This window comes from Podarcis liolepis, assembly GCF_965112155.1.
Source record: "Podarcis liolepis genome assembly, contig: HAP1_SCAFFOLD_114, whole genome shotgun sequence".
NCBI lineage: Eukaryota > Metazoa > Chordata > Lepidosauria > Squamata > Lacertidae > Podarcis > Podarcis liolepis.
In genome coordinates this window covers 1-18,325 of record NW_028148922.1, presented here as the reverse complement: position 1 = coordinate 18,325, position 18,325 = coordinate 1, and the positions used below count along the sequence as shown (strand labels likewise).

Sequence of the window (18,325 nt, the reverse complement as noted above, 5' to 3'; positions counted from 1 at the left end):
TTTTTTTAAAAAAAAGAAATAATGCAACAACAAACAGAGATAGAGGTGTGAAAAAGGTAAAATATTGGACTCGATGGGTTGGACTCGATGGCCCTTGTGGTCTCTTCCAACTCTATGATTCTATGATTCTATTTAGGAATTTGGTTAACTCCTAAAAACATTGATTTGTATCAGAACAATTACATACCGGTTTGGAACGGAATAAGGAAAGATCTGGAGGTGTGGGGTAGAATGAAACTATCTTTTTGGGGCAGAATTTCTGCGATAAAGATGAGCGTCCTTCCAAAGATGTTATTTTTGTTTCAGACTATCCCCATAATAAAGGGGGTAACGATTTTTAAAGAGTGGCAAAGAGTGATCTCAAGGTATATCTGGCAGGGCAAAAAGCCGAGAATTAAATTTAAGCTACTAACAGATGCGAAGGAAAGAGGAGGCTTTGCCCTGCCAGACCTGAAGTTATATTATGAAGCAGCATGTCTTTGCTGGTTGAAAGAATGGATAAAATTAGAAAATAAAGAGTTACTGGACTTAGAAGGCTTTGATAACAGATTTGGATGGCACGCGTACTTATGGTGTGGGAAGAAGAAAATTCACAAAGGCTTTGGGAACCACATCTTCCGGAGTGCGTTAATAGAAATATGAGATAGGTATAAAAACCTATTAGAACCAAGAGTTCCACACTGGTTATCTCCGTTAGAAGTTATGAGTGTAAAGAAAATTAATATGAGAGGTAAATGGATTACATATGGTGAACTGATAATTAAAGAAGGAGGAAAATGGAAATTAAAACCATATGAACAAGTTAAAGAATATGATTATGATTGGTTGCACTATTTTCAGGTTGAATGAAATGTTTAAAAAAGATTTTAAAGAAAGTGGTTATGCAGAAAAAGATTCTAAGTTTCAAATCGACATAATAAACAATGATTGTAAAATTCTGTCAAAAATGTATAAGATATTTTTGGAATGGCATACGAAAGATGAAAAAGTGAAATCGGTAATGATACAATGGGCCAGAGATTTCGGTTATAATATACAATTTGATGATTGGGAAAAACTATGGAAAGAAAACTTAAAATTTACTGCATGCACGGCTGTCAGAGCTGCTTGAAGATCCTAGCTCACAGAGGATCACGCTAGCCAGCGATCATTAAGTAAAAGTCTTTATTGAGTTACAGTTTCCATTCTCACGCTGCTGCGCGCAACTCTACGTCTAGTAGCTAGATCGGCGAGGCTCCGTCTGAGTCTCCGCCCCGTGTGCACCAACTTAATATCCTAGCCCGGCTCCACCTTTTCCGCCTGACTGTCCTCCTCTGGGTCCCTCTACCCCCCGGGGTCTCTTCCTTCCGGGATTCTTCTGACGCTGACCCCCCGGACCCTCCTGTCTCCTTGCGCCGGGCTTTAGGACCTGGCTCCCTTTCCGGGCTGCTTACTGCGCCACCTTCCTCTGCATTTGAACTTGGCGCGCGCGCCCAACCTTCCACTTTCCGCTTAACCGTTTCTTCGCTCCCCGATGGAGGTGTGGCCACTCCTGACTCGTGCCCTCCCTCCTGTGGTGAGCTGCCAGCGCTTGCCCCCTGGCTCCTTTCCTCTTCCCTGCTCTCTGGCGGTGACGCTGGTCCCGATTTCCAACTGCTCTCCTCTGAGTCCCCTCTGGCTCTATCTTCCTGGGGTGCCCCCCTAGACTCCCCCCTTGCCCTGGCCACTGGTGCTCCTTTCTGTGAATCCTCTGATTCACTGGAAAGACTCGGAGATCTCGGGTCGTCGTCATCACTCATCTTTTCTTCTGCCTCCTCCCCTTCGCTCTCTGTTTCCTCCCTTGCCCTTGCCTCTGCTCCTAAACCCCTGACAACGGCGTTAAAGGAAAATGTGATGAAAATGTTTTATAGATGGTATATAACACCAGTAAAATTGGCAAAAATGTTTAAGACGTGTAATAAGTGTTGGAAATGTAAAGAAAAAGAAGGAACGTTTTATCATATGTGGTGGGATTGTAAGAAAGTGAAAAGTTTCTGGGAGAGTATATATAATGAATTGAAAAAGATGTTAAAATATACGTTTTGTAAAGAAACCAGAGGCTTTTCTTTTAGGGATTACAGGAAACGAGATAAGAAGAAAAGACTGACAAATACCCCTTCCTCTTGGTTCATGTGGGAACCAATGACACTGCAAGCAATAGCCTCCAGAAGATCAAAAGAGGCTACGAGGCTCTCGGCAGGAAATTGAAGCAACTAAATGCACAAATTGTCATCTCATCTGTCCTCCCAGTTGAACGACGTGGCCCAGGGAGAGAGGGAAAAATAGTGGAAGTGAACAGCTGGCTTCGCAAATGGTGTAAACAGGAACGGTTTGGATTCTTAGATCACGGACTGCAGTTTCTTGAAGATGGACTTCTGGCAAGCGATGGGCTGCACCTCACAACGGTTGGGAGAAATGTTTTTGCCAAAAATCTCAGAAACCTCATCAGGAGGGCTTTAAACTGACTAATGGGGGGGGGGAGGGAGACAGTGCTCCTGAAGGTAGGAGTCTATCAATTGATGAAGATGATCATCCAAATGTCATAGACCAAATGGAGCAAACAGCACGCAGACCTAGTGGTGGGAGGAAAAAGTCCTTAAATAAGAGACACGGGGGAATGATTAATGGACTTCAATGTCTCTACACTAATGCGCAAAGCATGGGAAATAAACAAGATGAGCTTGAGCTCTTGGTACAGCAAACTAAATATGACATAATAGGCATCACTGAAACCTGGTGGGATAAGTCCCACAATTGGAATGTAATAATGGGGGGATACAATCTATTTCAGAGAAACAGACCAGACAAGAAAGGAGGAAGAGTGGCGTTATATGTCAGGGATGTGTATACCTGTGAAGAGATCCAAGATTTAGAACCTCAAAGCCAAAGTGAGAGCATTTGGGTCAAAATTAAGGGAGAGAAGAATAACAGTGACCTCATTGTGGGAGTTTACTATAGATCCCCAAGCCAAACGGAGGACATAGATGATGCCTTCCTGGAACAGATGGCCAAGCATGCAAAAGGAAGGGAGATAGTAGTAATGGGGGACTTCAATTACCCGGATATTTGTTGGATGTCAAACTCAGCCAAGAGCATAAGGTCAAACAGATTCCTCACTGGCCTTGCAGACAACTTCATTGTCCAGAAAGTGGGAGAAGCAACAAGAGGAACAGCCATTTTAGATCTGGTCCTAACCAATGTTGATGACCTGGTTAGTGGGGTAGAAGTGGAAGGATCATTAGGCGCGAGTGATCATGCTCTTCTGAAGTTTACTATACAGAGGAAAGGAGCAGCCAAGCATACTAGGACTCACTTTCTTGACTTTAAGAAAGCCGACTTCATAAAACTTAGGGAAGTGCTGGGTGAGATCCCATGGACAGTAATACTAAAAGGAAAGGGAGTTCATGATGGCTGGGAGTTTGTTAAGAGGGAGATAGTAAAAGCACAACGTCAGGCAATACCAGTGAGACGGAAACATGGAAGGTGCTTAAAGAAGCCAGGGTGGCTATCTAAAGAACTTTTAACAGAGTTAAGATTAAAAAAGGATGTGTACAAAAAATGGAAAAGGGGGGAAACCACCAAAGAGGAATTCATACAAATAGCCAGCACATGTAGACACAAAGTCAGAAAAGCTAAAGCACAGAATGAACTCAGGCTTGCTAGAGAGGTTAAAAGCAACAAAAAAGGCTTTTATGGATATGTTCGTAGCAAAAGGAAGAACAAAGAAACAGTGGGGTCACTCAGAGGAGAAGATGGTGAAATGCAAACAGGGGACACAGAAAGGGCTGAACTCCTCAATGCCTTCTTTGCCTCAGTCTTCTCCGATAAAGAAAACAATGCCCGACCTGAAGAATTTGGAGCAAATGATTCAGCAGAGGAAACACAGCCCAGAATAACTAAGGAGATAGTACAAGAATACTTGGCTAGTTTAGATGTATTCAAGTCTCCAGGGCCAGATGAACTGCATCCAAGAGTATTAAAAGAACTGGCAGATGTGATCTCAGAACCACTGGCAGTCATCTTTGAGAATTCCTGGAGAACAGGTGAAGTCCCGGCAGACTGGAGGAGGGCAAATGTTGTCCCTATTTTCAAAAAGGGGAAAAGAGAGGACCCAAATAATTACCGCCCAGTCAGTCTGACATCAATACCAGGGAAGATTCTGGAGCAGATCATTAAGCAAACAGTCTGTGAGCACCTAGAAAGGAATGCTGTGATCACCAATAGTCAGCATGGATTTCTGAAAAATAAGTCATGTCAGACTAACCTGATCTCGTTTTTTGACAGAATTACAAGCCTGGTAGATGAAGGGAACGCAGTGGATGTAGCCTACCTTGATTTCAGCAAGGCATTTGACAAGGTGCCCCATGATATTCTTGTAAAGAAGCTGGTAAAATGCAGTCTTGACTATGCTACCACTCAGTGGATTTGTAACTGGCTGACTGACCGAACCCAAAGGGTGCTCATCAATGGTTCCTCTTCATCCTGGAGAAGAGTGACTAGTGGGGTGCCACAGGGTTCTGTCTTGGGCCCGGTCTTATTCAACATCTTTATCAACGACTTGGATGATGGACTCAAGGGCATCCTGATCAAATTTGCAGATGACACCAAACTGGGAGGGGGGTGGCTAACACCCCAGAGGACAGGATCACACTTCAAAACGACCGTGACAGATTAGAGAACTGGGCCAAAACAAACAAGATGAATTTTAACAGGGAGAAATGTAAAGTATTGCACTTGGGCAAAAAAAATGAGAGGCACAAATACAAGATGGGTGACACCTGGCTTGAGAGCAGTACATGTGAAAAGGATCTAGGAGTCTTGGTTGACCACAAACTTGACATGAGCCAACAGTGTGACGCGGCAGCTAAAACAGCCAATGCAATTCTGGGCTGCATCAATAGGAGTATAGCATCTAGATCAAGGGAAGTAATAGTGCCACTGTATTCTGCTCTGGTCAGACCTCACCTGGAGTACTGTGTCCAGTTCTGGGCACCACAGTTCAAGAAGGACACTGACAAACTGGAACGTGTCCAGAGGAGGGCAACCAAAATGGTCAAAGGCCTGGAAACGATGCCTTATGAGGAACGGCTAAGGGAGCTGGGCATGTTTAGCCTGGAGAAGAGGAGGTTAAGGGGTGATATGATAGCCATGTTCAAATATATAAAAGGATGTCACATAGAGGAGGGAGAAAGGTTGTTTTCTGCTGCTCCAGACAAGCATACACAGAGCAATGGATCCAAACTACAAGAAAGAAGATTCCACCTAAACATTAGGAAGAACTTCCTGACAGTAAGAGCTGTTCGACAGTGGAATTTGCTGCCCAGGAGTGTGGTGGAGTCTCCTACTTTGGAGGTCTTTAAGCAGAGGCTTGACAACCATATGTCAGGAGTGCTCTGATGGTGTTTCCTGCTTGGCAGGGGGTTGGACTCGATGGCCCTTGGGGTCTCTTCCAACTCTATGATTCTATGATTCTATGATTCTATGATTCTCTGACTGTAAACTCTTCCAATATGCAGTTACAGCTGCAAGGATTTTACTGGCCCAGAAATGGAAACAAGAGGAAATGCTGACGATTGAAGATTGGAGACTGAAACTGACAGACCATGCAGAATTGGACAAGCTAACTGGGGAAATTAGATATCTTAAGGACCAAAAGTTCATCGAAGACTGGGGAAAATTTGTAGAATATCTGAAAAATACATGTGATGTGCAAACAACGTTAGTGATACAGTGGTGCCCCGCAAGACGAATGCCTCGCAAGACGAAAAACTCGCTAGATGAAAGAGTTTTCCGTTTTTTGAGTCGTTCCGCAAGACGAATTTCCCTATGGGCTTGCTTTGCAAGACGAAACGTCTTGCGAGTTCTTGCGAGTTTGTTTCCTTTTTCTTAAAGCCGCTAAGCCGCTAATAGCCGCTAAGCCGCTAATAGCCGTGCTTCGCAAGACAAAAAAACCGCAAGACGAAGAGACTCGCGGAACGGATTAATTTCGTCTTGCGAGGCACCACTGTATTTCAAGAAGCACTGTGAAATTTGAGATGTATTGTTATAAAAAATAATAGAAGTGGGAGGGAAGACTAAAGACAATACTAAGGAGAAGGAATGCGTAATTAAGAGGTAATGATGGATGATTGTCAGAGAAGCTGAAGGAAGTCCAAAAAGAGAGAATTTATTTGTTAAAAATTGGATAAAATTGTATATCTGTGTTGTAAATCAATAAAAATTATTATAAAAAAACACAAGTGAACAGCAGAGAACCGGCACGAGTAACGCTGACACCAAACCCTACATACATTAAGCAAAATAGAAACAGGTTCACCACACTTTCTCATCCTGGTCTTCTTTTATCTTCTTCCAGCTGCCTATGGTTGTGAAGGAGATTTACTACCATCTCCCCCAGGTCCTCGACACCCACACTAAGGAACAGACGCTTTCGGCTATTGTCAGCCTAGCCACCAAGCGCCTGCAGCCGGTCGTAGACAGCCTGTTGGACTGCTCGATGGAGTGTGATGAGTAAGTTTTTGTGATGTGAAAATGGGGAGGGCTAGATTTAAGGGGTTTCTTAATTTATATTTATTTATATTGAATTTCGTACTTGCAAAAAATTGTGCTCCAAGTTGTGGTTTCTTTCTTTGCTAATGTATGTGCAATATAAATAAAATATCAAAGGCCTGACTTTTTTTAAGAAAAGGAAAAATGAAAAATTCTGTTTTGAAAAATTGCAGAAGTGCCGCACAAATATGGAAGGCGTTGGTTGCCAATCTGTATACAAGCGGCAAGCTGCTGAGACCCCTACTGAAAAGGCTGCAGGATGAAGACCCCAAAGCGGAAGTCACTTCCAGGCGACGCAGCACTTCTCAAATGCCAATGGCGGTCAGTTTCTCTCTCCTGGATTGTTTTGAATGGGAGCTGGATGGGGCTGGGGGCTTCTTGCTGGGAGGGGGGTGCATCTTAATAAGTGGTCCATCCTGTGAGCACCTGCTTTGTATGCAGAAGGGCCCCAGCATCTCATGTCGGGGAGTCCCTCGCCTGAAACCCTGGACAGCCACTGCTAGTCAGTGTAGACAACACTGAGTGAGATGGACCGAGGCTCTGAGTCGCGTCTGAGTCTGAGATCTTGATCTGACGATGACCTCTGCTGAATGCCGTTCTCCTCTCCTTGTCCCTCCAGGCTACCAACGCTCTGTGTCATATCCTGTCGTTCCCTGAGGCTGCAGGTATCCTGAAGAGCAAGTTCCACCACCTGCTGTTTGCACTTAGCACTCACATCTGTTTTGTCCATGAGGCGAGAAGAAGAGGTTCGAGGGCGACAAGTCTAATCCCGGAGCCCTCTTCGCATCTCGATCCGCTGACGTGAGGGACCTGCTAATGTATTTGGGGGGGCCCTCCCTTCTCTCTCTGACCCATAGGCTCAGCCCTCCCCCAAGAGATAGGCTTCATTTGGACATGGAGGTTCTGCTTAGGTTAGACAGCTAGGAGACCCAGGCTTCCCCAACCCCTGTGCTCTTCAGTCGCTTTGGACCACAACTGCCACCAGCCCCAGCCAGCATAACTGGGCTGAAGATGGGAGTTGTAGCCCAAAACATCTGAAGGACACTAGGATGGGAGAGGATGCTGGAGGCTCTCCCGCACGATGGGCTGATTTGGGTGTGGTGGGACTCACGTGTCATGAAACCTTAAGTCTCCATCACAGCCAAAAGGTTGCCGCTTGTGCTGGAAACATGGGGGAGGCTGCAGGGGGTGATGGTTGGGGTTGGACTGCAAGATGTCAAGGACCTAAAACTCCCCAGATGAACATACCCAGACCTTGTGCTCATCATCGGAAGCCCCTCTTCACGTGTGCCTCCTCCACACAAGAAGGGGCCTTTTCTGTGGTGGCTCCCCATTAGTGGGTTGCTCTCCCCAGAGGGGCTTGCCTGGTGCCTTTAGATGCCAGGCAAAAATGGTCCTCTTCAATCAGGCCATTGGCTGATTAACCTCCTATGCCCTTTCAACTGTGTTTGTTGGAGGGAGAGGAGTTATTGGTTTGCTTTGGTTCTTGTTTTTATTCTGTATTTTGTGCTTTTTAACTTTCATTTTTATGTTGTGAACTGCTCGGAGATCTACAGGTGAAGGGCAGTATACAAATTTTAAAAATATAATCTTCTTAATTCCTTCACTTGACTCAGGATCGCTGTGCAGGCCCTGAAACAACTGATTGGGCGTCTTGAATACCTAGATGATTCTGAGGCTTTGGGGTTGCAAAGCTGCTGGGATATGCTGTCAAGTCCAGAAAGCTTTTTCAAAGGCATTCGTCTTCTGGCAAGGTAAGAAGGTGAAAAGGACTGGCAGGTGAGGCATGAAGAGCAAGGCCTGCTTTCTGGGGAAATGGGGATAAACTTCTTATTTATTTCAGAAAATGTACCATATTGTTCACTCTATAAGACGCAATTTTCCCCTCCTAAAAAGTAAGGGGAAATGTGTGTGCGTCTTATGGAGCGAATGCAGGTGGGAGGCTCTGCTCAGCGTTCAAGTAACCTGGTGGTGGTGGTGGTTGTGCAGGAACACTGAGCGGTTCTTCCTGCCAGCTTCAGGCTTGTGAATCCTTTGCTCTTACTCTTCTGTTTCAGGACCTTATTCACCTCCTCGCCCGAAGAATACAAGAGGATTTCCCGTTTGGCACGGGAATATATGTGCTGTCCAAACGATAAAAAGAGGGCCATCGGCATGGCCTTTTACTTTGAGGTAAGAACTGGAAACAGGGAATGCCTGTTCTAATGTCTCTTTTATATATATATATAAATATCTATTAAGATTTTACAAATTATATCAAACAAAACAATACACACAAACACAAAAAAAGAACAAGTATAATTTCAAAACCTTATTTTCTTAAAACTTACTTCACCGACCTCCTCATACCTCCCCTTTCTGCATTCCTATTTCAAATATTTAGTTCAGCAAATCCTCACCCTTAATTTTATCTAATTGTCGACCTTTCTTTTCTTTTAACTTAATCTTTACAGCTGTACTCCATTTAATTTCTAAAACCACATCATTCTAGCACTCATTAATTTTACAATGTTTCTTAAGATAGTTCTTAAATTTCTTCCAATCTTCTTCCGCCGTCTCTTTCCCCTGGTCCCGGATTCTGCCAGTCATTTCTGCTAGTCCCATATAGTCAATCACCTTCATCTGCCATTCTTCCAAGGTGGGTAGATCTTGTGTCTTCCAATACTTTGCGATGAGTATTCTTGCTGCTGTTGTAGCATACATAAAGAATGTTCTATCTTTCTTTGGCACCAATTGGCCAACAATGCCCAGGAGAAAGGCCTCTGGTTTCTTAAGGAAGGTATATTTAAATACCTTTTTCATTTCATTATATATCATTTCCCAGAAAGCCTTAATCCTTGGGCACGTCCACCAAAGGTGAAAAAAGTACCTTTAGTTTCTTTACATTTCCAACATTTATTATCAGGCAAGTGGTAATTTTTTGCAAGCTTGACTGGGGTCATGTACCACCTATAAATCATTTTCATAATATTTTCCTTTAAGGCATTACATGCCATAAATTTCATACCGGTGTTCCACAACTATTCCCAGTCAGCAAACATAATTGTCAGGGGTTTAGGAGCAGAAGCACGGGCAAGGGAGGAAACAGAGAGTGAAGGGGAGGAGGCAGAAGAAAAGATGAGTGATGACGACGACCCGAGATCTCCTAGCCTTTCCAGTGAATCAGAGGATTCACAGAAAGGAGCACCAGTGGCGAGGGCAAGGGGGGAGTCTAGGGGGGCACCCCAGGAAGACAGAGCCAGAGAGGACTCAGGGGGGAGCAGCTGGAAATCGGGACCAGCGTCACCGCCAGGAAGCAGGGAAGAGGAAGGGAGCCAGGGGGGAAGCGCTGGCAGCTCACCACAGGAGGGAGGACATGAGTCAGGAGTGGCCACACCTCCACAGGAGGGAGGACATGAGTCGGGAGTGGCCACACCTCCATCGGGGAGCGAAGAAACGGTTGAGAGGAAAGTGGAAGGTTGGGCGCGCGCGCCAAGTTCAAATGCAGAGGAAGGCGGCGCAGTAAGCAGCCCCGAAAGGGAGCCCGGTCCTAAAGCCCGGCGCAAGGAGGCAGGAGGGTCTGGGTCAGCGTCAGAAGAATCCCGGAAGGAAGAAGCCCCGGGGGGTAGAGGGACCCAGAGGAGGACAGTCAGGAGGAAAAGGTGGAGCAAGGCTAGGATATTAAGTTGGTGCACACAGGGCGGAGACTCAGACGGAGCTTCGCCGACCTAGCCACTAGGCGTAGAGTTGCGCGCAGCAGCGTGAGAATGGAAACTGTAATTCAATAAAGACTTTTACTTAATGACCGCTGGCTAGCGTGATCCTCTGTGAGCTAGGATCTTCAAGCAGCTCCGACAGTAAGCTCCGTCTCCACTTGTGGGGCATCTACAGCCTCGAGGAGGGGAGAGACACAGGTGCCTACTAGCGAGCTCACGAACGGCAGACGACATGACGGCTGAGCAGCAGATAGAGGAACTCAGAAACGCGGTGGCACAACTGAACGCCGAGGCTCTCGCATCCAGGAAGAGAGAGGAGGAGGCAGCCGCAGCCTGCAGGGATCTCCAGGTCAGGTTAGACGTGCTGACAAAGCAGACACCCCGGCAGGAGGGAATTGGGTTGGCGAGACGGACAGGCGGGCTGGTCTCTCACTTCGATGGGAACCTGCAACAGTATCCCAACTTTAGAGCCGACGTACTGTGCGCACTGCAACTGCTGCATAAAGACTTTAGAGATGAACAAGAGAGAGTGGGGTTCATCATGTCCCATCTGCATGGGGATGCGAGAGCATGGCTACGCAATTTATGGAGAGATAAGGATCCGGCGCTACAGAATGCAGATGCCTTTATTAAAGCAATGGATGGGTGTTTTTTATCAAGTATTGACGTGGATCTTGCACGGAAGGAGGTGCATGGGCTGAGACAAGGGAGGGCCAGCGTCAGGCAGTATCATGCCCGCTTTTTCGCCTTGGTCAGTGCCCTGGAATGGGACAGAGATTCGGCTCCTGTAAGAGACCTCTTTTGGGAGGGGCTGCACAACTCGATTAAAGATGAGATAGCGAGGGGGGAGAGACCCCGAACCACCCAGGAGGTCGTGCAGAGGGCACTGGCAGTGGGGGTGAGGCTGGAAGGACGTCCGTGGAACAGGGACGAAGGGCGTGGAGGGCGCGAACCAGCCGGGGGCCCCTCCTTCTTTCCCAGGGAAGCAGCGCGGGCGCAATCCACGCCTCCGCCAGGAGGAGGAGCCGAACCTATGGAGGTGGGAGGTGCAAGGGCTCAGTCAGCAGCCAGAGCCCTAGCACCGGCAGCAGTGAAAGCGAAGCCTCCTAGAGGGAACAGGAAGTGTTACGTCTGTGAGGAGCCAGGGCATATGGCGAAAGAGTGTCCCCAGAGGCCCCACAAGTTCACTGCAGCCTCAGCAATGGTGACTGCAGCAACACAGCAAGGAGGACCACAGCAGGGAAACGAGGCTGTCTGGCTGGAGGAAGAGGCACTGGGGCCCAGCCAGACGTGTTAGTGACGCAGTCCCCAGAGATTTTACAGCCCGTGAACCCCCTCCCGCCCAAACCAGTAGTGAGGCTCACAGCGTCTCTCCAGCTGCCCAATGGAATCACCATGGACGTACCAATCACCATTGACTCAGGCAGCAATGCGGACTTTATAGGGCAGGACTTTGTCGACAGGCACGCTGTGCAGTTGCTGCCGGCCACACTGCCCCTGCAGGTTGTCACGGTGGATGGCAGGGAGCTGCTCGGGGGGCAAGTGGTGAAGCAGACGCCACCAATGGTGATGCGACTTGGGAATCACAGAGAAATCATCAGCTTCAACGTCACTCAACTATCTGACACGCCCATTGTATTGGGCATGAGTTGGCTGGACAAGCACAGCCCAGCGATGGCTTGGTACCAGAGGCAGCTGACCTTCGGCTCTTCTTTTTGTGCTGAACACTGCATCGTGCCCAGGCAGGAAGGAGAGGAAGAGGAGTCACAGCTGCTGCTAGGCACGCTGCAAGCGATTCCCCACAAGTACGCTGAATTTTTGGAAGTTTTCTGCGAGAAGGAGGCAGACAGGCTACCCCCTCACAGACCATATGACTGCAAAATTGACCTGCTGCCGGGGGCGGCGCTGCCTAAAGGGAAACTGTATTCCATGTCAGAGGACGAACTGCAAGAACTCAAGGCGTTCATTGATCATAATTTGCAACGCGGCTTCATCCGGGAGTCCAGGGCAGTGGGGGGCAGTCCCGTATTCTTTGTTAAGAAGCGGGACACGCCCCAAAAAAGACTGGTAGTGGATTACAGGATTTTGAACAGTCTGACTAGGCCATCGGACTTCCCCATGCCCCGTATTGACGACCTCCTCGCAAAGGTACGGAAGGGCAGAGTGTTCACCAAGCTGGACCTGCGGGGGGCGTACAACCTCATTCGCATGCGGGAAGGAGATGAGTGGAAGACAGCCATGTTCACGCCACTGGGGACCTACGAATATAGAGTTATGCCTTTTGGCTTGCAAAATGGCTCCCACGTTTTTCAAGCGTTTATGCATCACGTGTTGGCAGGACTTCTCTACAAGACGTGCGTCTGTTTCTTAGATGACATCCTGATCTTTTCGGAGTCGCGGCAGGAGCATGACGGACACGTCAAGGAAGTGCTGAGCAGGCTAAAGCAACATAGGCTCTACGCCAAGCTGGAGAAGTGCCAATTTGACGTGCCGGAGGTGGATTTTCTGGGCTACAAGCTGTCTGACAAGGGGCTCGCCATGGACAGCGCCAAGGTTCGAGCGGTGTTGGATTGGAAGAGTCCGCGCAACCGGAAGGAGGTCCAACGGTTTGTCGGCTTTGCGAACTTCTATCGCAAGTTTATCAAGGGCTTCGCTATGCAGACAGCGGCCATCACTGACACGCTTAGCTCCAAGAAAAAGAAGTTCGTTTGGACAGAGCAGGCGGAGCAGTCCTTTCAGGCACTCAAGCGTCTCTTCGCGTCGGAAGAGCAGCTGCTTCATGTCAACCCCAGCAAGCCGATGAGGGTGGAGACAGACGCCTCGGACAGAGCCGTGGGGGCGGTCCTGCTGCAGAAAGACCCGCAGGGGGTGTGGCGACCGGGAGCGTTTTACTCCAGGAAGCTCAGCAAGTCCGAACAGAACTACACCATCTGGGACAGGGAGTTGCTGGCCATTCACGCAGCGTTCAAGGCGTGGAGGCACTTTCTGATCGGCGCCAAGCACACGGTGCAGGTTTGCACGGACCACAAGAATCTAGAGCACTGGCGCACGGCACAGTTCCTGAACCAGAGGCAGATACGTTGGGCTGAGTTCTTTGCAAACTTCGACTTCCGAATAGAGTATGTCCCGGGGGACACCAACATCATGGCAGACGCTCTCTCCCGTAAGCCACAGTATCTGGAGGACGCAACACCAGCGGCCGCCATGCACATCTTCGCACCAACAGTGTGGGCGTGCGCCGCGGCGACCGTGGACCTAGAGGCGGTGCGACGAGCGTTGCAGGGGGACTCCTCCGCACAAGCAAAGATGGCAGAGGTGCAAAGGGGCAAGGCAGCGGCCGACGGTTTCCAGCTAAGAGATGGATTGCTCATCCGTAAAGGGGCCATCTACGTGCCGGGAGACGAACTTCGAGCCAAGGTGCTGCAGCAGCTGCACGACGCGCCCACGGCCGGGCACTTTGGCAAGGAGAAGACGGTGGAATTAGTAGCCAGGGATTTCTGGTGGCCTGGAATGAGAGGGGAGGTCGCAGACTACGTGGCGAGGTGTGACACCTGCCAGAGGGCCAAACCAGTGCACAAACCGCCGGCCGGACTGTTGGAACCGCTGCAAACTCCGGTCGAACCTTGGGAAAGGGTGGCCCTGGACTTTGTCACGGATCTGCCCAGCTCAAGGGGCAAGACGGCAGTGCTGGTGGTGGTGGACCTGTTTTCCAAGATGGCGCATTTCATTCCGTGTGCTAAGGTGGCCACGGCGGAGCAAACCGCCAAACTGTTCATAGACCACGTGTTCAAGGTTCACGGTCTGCCACGGTCTATTCTGTCCGACCGGGGGCGGCAGTTCATCTCGAATTTCTGGCAGAAGCTGATGGGCTTCCTGAACGTCAAGATCAACCTGGCGTCGGCGAGACACCCGCAGACCAACGGGCAAGCAGAGCGGGTCAATGCCATCATGCAGCAGTACCTGAGATGTTATGCAAATCAACAGCCTGCGACGTGGGTGGATTACCTGCTGCTGGCCGAGTTCGCCTACAACAACACGAAGCACGTGTCCACGGGGGTCACGCCGTTCTTCGCCAACAACGGGAGGCACCCCAGAACCTTCCCGGGACTGGAAAGAATGGGGGAGGGGGAGCCGCAGACAGCAGATGCGTTCGCGTCGGAGCTGCAGGAAGTCCACGATCAGCTGAGGCGCCACCTGGAGCTGGCCAAGCACGCATACAAGGTACAAGCAGACAAGCACAGGAGGGTTGGAGAAGAGCTCCACGTGGGAGACTGGGTTTGGTTAGCAGCCCACGCAGTGCCGGCCAGGTCGTTGGCCAAGAAGAAACTAGGGCATAAACAACTGGGGCCCTACCAAGTCGAAGAGCAGGTCAACCCGGTAGCTTTCAGACTGGCACTTCCGGAGGGTTCCAGAATGCATCCGGTATTCCACAGATCGGTGCTCACTCCCTACAAGGCACCGCACAGGTTCCAGGAACCCGGAACGGCGCCGAGTCCGGCCAGAGACAGAACAGGGCACGCGGGAGTGGCACAGAAGGAGCGCATCAACGAAGTCACGGAGATTTTGGACTCCAGATGGGGGGAAGAGGGGGTAGAATACTTTCTCGCCAAGGAGGGCACCCCGGCCAGTGCGAACAGCTGGGTGCCGGGCTACGCCTTAGACGAACCTCTGCTCAAAGACGAGTTTCATGCCCTCTTCCCACATAGACCTATGCCAGCAGACTTTTTCGACGACTGGCTTTTCACGCCCACGCTTTCGGCCAGCACGTTCCGGGGGTTCGACTCGGACGAGGAACCGACACGAGACGTCCGTTCCCCGGAGGGGTCACCCTCGGGATCTGCATCAGAACCCTCGTATTGGTGGGACGATAGACCAGAGGAGCAGTGGCGCAGACGATGGCTGGAAGGCCCGGGACGAGCAACACCGACAGGAGGAAGTGAGGGAGAGACGGACATGGACGTTTTCGGGGACGACCCTGGTTTCGAGCACGGCGGCACAGAGATGGAAGCGGAGGTGACTGTCGTCGACGAGAGCAGGGAGGAAGACCCGGGAGACTTCAGATGGAGGCCTGACACGGGAAGCGACCGATATCCGACGTTCGTCCCTTTGCAACAGCAGCCCCCAGCTCCAGCACCGGAAGGAGGGGAGGGGGGAATGGGGGGCTTCGAGGGGGGGATGGATGTCAGGGGTTTAGGAGCAGAGGCACGGGCAAGGGAGGAAACAGAGAGTGAAGGGGAGGAGGCAGAAGAAAAGATGAGTGATGACGACGACCCGAGATCTCCTAGCCTTTCCAGTGAATCAGAGGATTCACAGAAAGGAGCACCAGTGGCGAGGGCAAGGGGGGAGTCTAGGGGGGCACCCCAGGAAGACAGAGCCAGAGAGGACTCAGGGGGGAGCAGCTGGAAATCGGGACCAGCGTCACCGCCAGGAAGCAGGGAAGAGGAAGGGAGCCAGGGGGGAAGCGCTGGCAGCTCACCACAGGAGGGAGGACATGAGTCAGGAGTGGCCACACCTCCACAGGAGGGAGGACATGAGTCGGGAGTGGCCACACCTCCATCGGGGAGCGAAGAAACGGTTGAGAGGAAAGTGGAAGGTTGGGCGCGCGCGCCAAGTTCAAATGCAGAGGAAGGCGGCGCAGTAAGCAGCCCCGAAAGGGAGCCCGGTCCTAAAGCCCGGCGCAAGGAGGCAGGAGGGTCTGGGTCAGCGTCAGAAGAATCCCGGAAGGAAGAAGCCCCGGGGGGTAGAGGGACCCAGAGGAGGACAGTCAGGAGGAAAAGGTGGAGCAAGGCTAGGATATTAAGTTGGTGCACACAGGGCGGAGACTCAGACGGAGCTTCGCCGACCTAGCCACTAGGCGTAGAGTTGCGCGCAGCAGCGTGAGAATGGAAACTGTAATTCAATAAAGACTTTTACTTAATGACCGCTGGCTAGCGTGATCCTCTGTGAGCTAGGATCTTCAAGCAGCTCTGACAATAATGTTATGACCAATATCCTGTGCCCACTTTATCATAGCTGATTTCACTGTTTCATCTTGTGTATTCCATTTCAACAGCAAGTTATACATTCCTGACAAGTTCTTAGTATTGGGTTCTATCAGTTCTGTTTCTAATCTTGATTTTTCCACCTGGAAGCCAATTTTCCTGTCCAACTTAAAAACCTCCATTATTTGGTAATAATGGAGCCAGTCTCTCACTTTGTCTTTTAATTTCTCAAAACTCTGCAATTTAAATTTATCCCCCTCTTGTTCCAAAATTTCCCAATATTTCGGGCCTTTTGGCATCCATATTGAGTTTTTTCACAGCCTTAGCTTCCATTGGCGACAACCACCTTGGGGTTTTATTTTCCAACAGGTCTTTATATCTAATCCAGACATTATATAATGCTTTCCTGACAATATGATTTTTAAAAGCTTTGTGAGCTTTAACCTTGTCATACCATAAATATGCATGCCACCCAAAAATATTGTTAAAACCTTCTAAATCCAAAATGTCTGTGTTCTCAAGAAGCAGCCAGTCTTTCAACCAGCAGAAAGCTGCTGATTCATAGTAAAGTTTAAAGTCCGGCAGGGCAAATCCCCCTCTTTCTTTTGCATCAGTTAAAATCTTAAGTTTTATTCTGGGTTTCTTTCCCTGCCAGACAAATTTCGAGATATCTTTCTGCCACTTCTTGAAACAATCCATCTTGTCCACGATTTGCAATGTTTGAAACAAAAACAACATTCTAGGCAATACATTCATTTTGATCACAGCAATATGGCCCAACAGTGAAAGCTTCAAATTTGACCATATTTCTAGATCCTTTTTTACTTCCGTCCAGCATTTCTCATAATTGTCTTTAAATAAATTCACATTTTTAGCTGTCATGTTAATCCCCAAGTATTTCACTTTCTTAACCACAGTTAAACCCGTTTCATTCTGGAACCTCTCCCTTTCAGTAACTGTTAAATTTTTCTCTAATACCTTAGTCTTTAATTTATTCAGTTTAAATCCTGCGACTTGACCAAACTCTTGAATTAATTCTAAGACTCTTTTAGTACTAGTGTCTGGCTCTTGTAATGTAAGTACCAAGTCATCTGCGAATGCTCTCAGTTTGTAATGTTTAACTCCGACCTGTACCCCTTTAACCAGCTGGTCCCTTCTAATCATGTTCAGCAAAACCTCGAGGACCGATATAAAAAGCAATTATTTCTAATGTTTCTTATGGTTTCTTTATTCCTCGCAATTTAACTGTCAAATGTTCTTTAGCATTTACACATTTTTTATTTAATTGTACAACTTCAGCTGCATTCACTGCTATCATGTCTAATATATATGGACAATGTTTTTTGATAGAAGATGAATGCATACATAATAAAAGATGCACTTACAGTGGCTTTGCTCCAACTTAGGGGATGTCTGACTCCGATACGGACACTTCCATGACCTAGTGCGCAAGTTACTGCAGGCAGCAATCATACAGGTATTCCGTTAATGGATGGACAAGTCTTCACCTTTGGAAGGCTAAGATTTTTCTTAAAATTACATTTTTATATGTACTATTGGAAACACCTTAAAGCTGGTATAAGTTCATATGTATTTATTTTTGCCCGCTTTAAAGATTGATTTTTGTGTGTCTGCTGGTTTATTATATATCTTCTTTTCTCTTTGTTCCGCTATGTATCGGGGTGGGGAGACTAATAATAATAATAATAATAATAATAATAATAATAATAATAATCCTTTGCTCATCCAAATAAGCTGTTTTCATTTATTTATTGAGGCCACTAAGTCTTTGAACGGAAGAGATTTCTCCAGTTTCAAGCCTCATCTCATGCTCTTCATGAGCCAAGTCCAAACCCTCCTGCAGTTCAGACCCAGCTTAGGATGTGTTTGGTTCAGCATGATTCCAACCAGCTCATTCTCCTTCCTTCCCTTTCCCACCAAAATGTACTTGACTGTGAGAGCAGAGGCGAATTAGATTGGGAGGGCCATGCCCAGCCCTAGAGGTTGGAATGCGGAGTCCAGGCCCACCAGAAACCAGCGGAGAACTCCATAGTTCCAAATGGAAGCACCAGCCTAGCTTCT

At 48.4% G+C, this 18,325-nt stretch overlaps 1 protein-coding gene across 1 annotated transcript in view; it reads left to right on the top strand.

The window, feature by feature from the left end:
- The window catches only part of LOC310698975 (maestro heat-like repeat family member 5), a 76,926-nt gene extending 58,610 nt beyond the window's left edge, over nucleotides 1–18,316 (top strand). Inside the window, exons 14-19 of the mRNA XM_083520546.1 lie at nucleotides 6,374–6,528; nucleotides 6,741–6,888; nucleotides 7,187–7,368; nucleotides 8,184–8,321; nucleotides 8,625–8,739; nucleotides 17,650–18,316. Of these exons, the coding sequence (XP_083376672.1) occupies nucleotides 6,374–6,528; nucleotides 6,741–6,888; nucleotides 7,187–7,368; nucleotides 8,184–8,321; nucleotides 8,625–8,739; nucleotides 17,650–17,688 (777 nt within the window). The 3' untranslated portion in view covers nucleotides 17,689–18,316. The remainder of the gene's footprint in view (nucleotides 1–6,373; nucleotides 6,529–6,740; nucleotides 6,889–7,186; nucleotides 7,369–8,183; nucleotides 8,322–8,624; nucleotides 8,740–17,649) is intronic.
- Nucleotides 18,317–18,325: the final 9 nt, after the last annotated feature.